General features: G+C 32.2%; 1 protein-coding gene across 1 annotated transcript; it reads right to left on the reverse strand.

Moving 5' to 3' along the window:
- Positions 1 to 296: 296 nt before the first annotated feature.
- Positions 297 to 3,889, reverse strand: LOC150078527 (protein MMS22-like). The gene has a single exon (XM_090384595.1). The coding sequence runs from the start codon at positions 3,887 to 3,889 to the stop codon at positions 305 to 307; it is 3,585 nt and encodes a 1,194-aa protein (XP_090240721.1). The 3' UTR covers positions 297 to 304.
- Between the last annotated feature and the right edge of the window lie 2,111 nt (positions 3,890 to 6,000).

Genomic DNA, 6,000 nt, shown 5'->3' on the forward strand with positions numbered 1-6,000 from the left:
TTTGTTAAATATTTTTCAGCACATCCCAAATATGAAAAAATTCTACAATGAAAAAATGAAAGCTTAATGCACAAACAGCCCATTTTATTAACAGGAACCTTGCAAGCTGAGTAAAGTTAAGAGTTTGCCTAGATAGTGAGGAACAATAAAAACTTCTTCATATTTTGGCTTCATCACAATTTTTAATAGTCACTATTTCAACTAAATTACATCAATAATGAAATGCTGATCTAGAAAATTGGAGGTGTAACCTATTATACAGGAAATGATTAATGTCAAATATTCAAACCCAAGTACAATGCTATTAATGTAGCCGAGCAAGTAATTTTTGAAGTCCTTGACGCAAAGAATGGTCTAAACCTATACCTCTTTTTTGCTCAATTAATTCTAGAGATTTTGCTAAAAATGGAATGATATCAGCAACTAATGCCGGATAAATATCTGATATAAATTCCAGTACTTGAAAAATGCGACCTGCTGTCCAAGCAAGGTGGCGGTCACAGAATTGTTGCAAAACAGGTACAAAGTCATTTCTTCTTGTATCAGTATCGATGTGTTTTTCACAGATTGGTATAAGTTTTTGACAAAACTGCTTCACTTGCTCAGTAATATCATCTGAAGTCAAAAGCAAATTCAAAAGAGTAGGGAAAATTATCATAAGTAATTTGCTTTTTTTTACATCATTTTGCACAGAAAGTAATTTCGCAATAAACATCAACCCATTAGAAAACTGGGAATGAAAATTAGGTCCTCTCTTATTTAAAAAGTGATCTCTAATTATCTCCACGACAAAATACATTAATTCTGACTTTGAATCTTTGCAACCTGAATTTCTTGACACATCCATTAACAAAGTGAGAAGTGGATGGTGGTTATCAAGTGCATAATGAGGAAGATAATGCACAATGATTTCCTTTAACTTTCTCTGAATATATACATCACTTTTATAGTCTAAACATGCTAATCCATTAAAAAATAATGGTAAGTGATCTTTAACTGCCAATAATAAGGATGGTGACACAGACTTATCTTTGGAATATATCACTTGAGGTAGAATGAGAGAATCAATTAAGGATGGGAGAAGACAATCAGATTTTGATTTAACATACAATAAAGGAGCACAATACATCACAAGATAACCACCTATGCTATAAACATATTTCAAAAATTCTACAGACTTTTTGCTTTTTACTACAGCTATTAAAGCTGAAACAAAATCCTGAAGATACGAGTGAATTTTTTGACGAAAACAGGTCTTCTCATAGAGAGACTTCAAGTTTTTAAAATTTAAATTAATCCTTTTAAAAAACAATACAATCATGTTGTCATGGGTGCTAGATGAACATAAAGTGTCTCTATCTAGAATGATTTCTGACAATCCTGGCCAACCCAAAACAATTTTTGAGAGCTCTTGCATTTTACCACAAGGAGGAAGAATATAGACACAACATCTTAGCCATATCTTTACTAAAGTATCATGACTATTATGAATAACTTGTTGAATATGTTGGATGACATGCTCTTGGGTCAACAAATTACACAGATAACTGCAAGTAATGTTTGCATCAACAGTATTATTTGTTGAAAAATAACTAAAAAGAGAAGTAAATTTGGCAGATGAATTATTTGGTAAATCTCTTTCTGCATCAATTGCTAATAATGTGAGAGATACTCCAATATCAGCCAAAGTAACAGATGTTGCAGATGACATAGGCTTTACACAACAGTTCTGTACACCAGACAGCAAATGTTTCATTAAAAGTTCAACTACTATCTGATGTGAAGATATCCCATATGCATCCTGAATCGTATTTGTTTTCAGCAGCAGTTTTCGTATGGCAGTCAAAAGTCTCCCAACTGCACTGAGAAGAGAGGAGAGTTCATCTGGATCACATGTTTGCAACATAATTCCAAAACCTGGTCCAATAAGATGATATTCAGACAGTGTAAAAGAAGAAATTCTAGACAGCAGATTTTGAGTTCCATCAAGAAAAGTATTCACTAAAACAAAGTAATTATCATGTTCTATACTGTTAGAAGTTTGTGAGAAAGCCGTACACATATCACAGAAACATTTAGACATTTGTTGAGTTACATCTGACATGTCTACATTGTGAACATAGTATAAATGTAAAAGTGCGAACATTGCTTTCCATCCAATAACTTTCTTATTTGCTGGCAAGGAAGAAGAATTAACAACATTCACAAGGCTAAAAATTTTGCTTCCAACTTCTCTAAGATCTACTGCATGTGCCAAAGTAAGGAACAGGGTGAATGAGTTATGAAGTCCAATTTTTGTCAGTTCCTGCAATTTTTGATAATGAAATGCACTGTATATTCTTCCTTTTAGGCGCTTCCAAAGATTTCCATTGCCCTCCAGCTTACATATATGCAGCTGAGTATGAAGAATATGTAAATACAATTCAAAGGATGAAACGTTTGTTTTCCATACATCGAATGTTTGATCTTGTTGTGTGATCTGATTGATCCAAACAGCATCCGACTTGATTCCTATAGTAGTTTCATCTAATCCAAATCTCAGATGATTAAAATTATTATTTAATTGTTTTATAAAAAAATCTGTAAATGGTAGAAGTATATCACTATTTACCTCCCATAATTCAGACAACAAACAACAACAGCTCAGAACATATCGTAGTTGGGCTTCGTCACTATGTTTAATTTGTTGGCATACACTAAAAGTAATTAACCTCTTCAGCGATAGATAGTTACTACGTGCTTTAACTGAAAACTTGTATAGTCCTTGAAGGTTATATTTATACAGATGAGCAATGTTTGTTAATAACCAGAAGCTAAACCCAACAGAATCAGTACACACAAACGAGTTGGGAATCATAAGAAGGTTTTTAAGTTCACTCTGTTCAGGTTCTCCAGCTTTATTATTTTCCTCTGGTAAAATGCTGAGAAGGATATTATGAATATATGCCCAAAATGCAATGCCATTCTGATTCATTTCATGAGTATCCAATAAATGAAGTATCATTACCCACAAGTCTCTTACACAAGTACAAGGAAAAGGAGAGATTTTATAATAATCAGTGCTTGATATATGACTGCACCTCTTTGCTGATAAGCAGCAAAGATCCCACAAGGCTATCAGTGCCAGTTTTGAAAATGCAGAATCAAATCCAAGAGGAAAATTATTGAAAATATCAGTGGTATAAGTGACTGGCCATTCAGCAGCATCAATGTAATAAAATATTTCTAAAGCCATCCACCACATTTCCAAATAAAGATGAAATAAATGATATCCAGATGATGTACATTTTCTGCTGTATCTTGACACTGAACTTGTAATAACATAATCTGGGAGATCACTTAATTTACCATAAAATAGTAACAAATCTTTTATTTGTTTTAAAAATGTTTTGAAATAGTCTTGAAACTGATTATGACCTCTTATTTTCCCATAATCAAAAAGTCTGAAAAAATATGATTTAAAAGAATGAAGGCAAAATACAATTTCTTTTCTTACTTTTGAATAAGTATTTGAGCTTTCGTCAGAAAATAAGTGATGTTTCTGAATTCCCATTTTGAGATAGAATATATGACTTTTTATAAGAGACATAAGGTATTCAATATTTGTAAAAAGTGATGATATAGAATACAGTGTTCCAAACAGTTCCAGATCTTGTTCATAAGGACTACTTAAATGTAAAGCTTCTTTCCTTAACACCTTTTCTAGCTGACCATGCTTTAGATAACTACAGATATCATCATTTGCAAAATCTTTTGGATTTACATCACCTCCACAGAGGAAAAATAGGATATCGCAAGAATCATAATTCCTTCTAACATCTTGCTTTACTTCATGTAAGTCAGCACATATGGGAGAATGACCAAGTGTTGAGGAACAGTTTTCTTCCATGTCAGATCTATTTAAGAAGATTAATAGAAATGATTAATAACATAAAAATAGTGTTTAAATGATGTGGGTCACTCCATATGAAATGAGCAAACTGGCTGCATTTGCACAACACCAATATGATGATATACATGCAGATTCTACACATTTGAGAAGAAAGTAATTATTTCATATCAGAGTTGAATTGTCAGAATTAAGACATTTAAAAAAAATCAGGGTGACCCAAAGAACAAGCATGATTGCACATCAAGCTTTAATGATCTCTCTCTCTCTCTCATCTGAATTAGTGAATCAAATATAGAGACATTTTAGAAGTATAGGGATTTTATTTTTGCTAACCATATCTTGAAATCATGCTTACAAACTCACTCTGATTTCTTACTTGATATAACAAAAAAAAAATAATAATAAAATAAATAATAATAATAAATAAAATGACAATTAAATTAGAAATACTTCACTGAATGATATTAACATTATGTTATGAAAGTATTAACAAATAATAATTATTTCACTACAGCTACTGATATGAATATAATATTCTGGTATTATTGTTTATATGGTTATTAATGGAACTGATTTGATTTTATACATGTTTTGACAAGACAAGCTACATAAAATATAGAGAGTGCTAAAGAACAGTTGCAGGTATTGGAGTGTGTATTCACTGACTCTCACAATAATGAGAATTTAAAAATACAGGAATCCCTTACTGATCCATTCCTAAAAGTACCAGTAGGTTGGGTGGGGGGGAAATTTTGGCAATAAAAAAAAAAAAAAAAAAAAAATGGAAAAACGCAGCAAATTTAATTTTCCGTTACTGTATAATAAACACAGTAATTGTAAAAGCATTATTTAAAAGTACAAAATGTGTATGTATAAGTGGTCACCAACTGCCATATTGCCAATTATTTTCATAGGCTGCAAGTGATCAGAATCAAAGTGAATATAAATATATTTTTTTTGCATCAAGTCATTATTTTAGTTCCTTAACTCTAATGTGACATTTAAAAAAATGATCATATATTATACTGAATGCAGTTTTCTTCATTATGTAATAAAAGAAAATAAAAAATATTCCCATAATATTTACTTTATGTTTTATTAATTTTATTAATTAATAAAATTTATTAATTAATTTTACTGAAAAGGGGATCCAGACTGCACAGAAAATCAAATGGTTATTCCTGGTATATATATATAAAGTACCGAGGAGTGCATCATCAAGCGAGAAGAATTTAAATCCCAGTGCCTAATGCCCTGGGATTTAAATTCTATTTGCTTGTGCCTAATGAATTGGTGACGCCGATTTTGAAGTGCAGTAGTATGGTTGGTGCAGAATTCTCAATGACATGAGAATTCTCAGAACAACGGAGTTACCATTGGTTCAGGGCTCACATGGCCTTATTTTTACAGCCCCTAAAAAAATGTTCCAGGATTTTCAATCAACTTAAATCCAACACTGCCCACTATTGATCTCTCATGGGTAAAAGGTTGGTTAAAATCATTATCATCATCCTCCCACGCTGAGTGGAAAATGCCTGAGTTCAAATCCTGTCAATATGAAGAAATTTATGGGCTTTTTCACAAGATGGCTGAGTTAATATAGTTGGGGAAGGATGTTACGTGGTTGTTATCCATTAAGAATTATTAATATGTATAATTAACCACTCTTTTACCACGTGGAGTTTTTAATATATATTTTATTAAGCATAGCCTAAACTAATTATTATTATTATTATTAGCCATATAGTGCAAGGAAGCCTGAGGCTTATGATGCACCAGAAAAAAAAAAAAATTCGAGTTACCCTGAGAGGGAGAGTCAGAAGTAGAAAGTAATCACCAAGAAGAAAGAAGAATGATGATATCCAGCTCATGACCCTGGGTTTGCCATGCCCATACTCACCAGAGGTGAGCCCCTGGGTAATAAATACAATATTGTGACGTTTCGGGTATCTTGTTGATACTCATCATCAGAACGTGCTGCTGACCGCCCTCAGACACTATTTTTCTTCAGGTCTGAGGGTGGTTGTAGCACGATCTGATAATGGGTATCGACAAGATACCCGAAACGTCACACAATTGTATATATTAGTTTAGGCTATGCTTAATAA

The sequence above is a fragment of the Mastigoproctus giganteus genome, chromosome 11 (assembly GCF_048544385.1).
Source record: "Mastigoproctus giganteus isolate SK-2022 chromosome 11, ASM4854438v1, whole genome shotgun sequence".
Classification (NCBI taxonomy): Eukaryota; Metazoa; Arthropoda; class Arachnida; order Uropygi; family Thelyphonidae; genus Mastigoproctus; species Mastigoproctus giganteus.

Bases quoted from the DNA above. Each gene is read 5' to 3' on its own strand.
- LOC150078527 (XM_090384595.1), bottom strand. From the start codon at position 3,889: ATGGAAGAAAACTGTTCCTCAACACTTGGTCATTCTCCCATATGTGCT.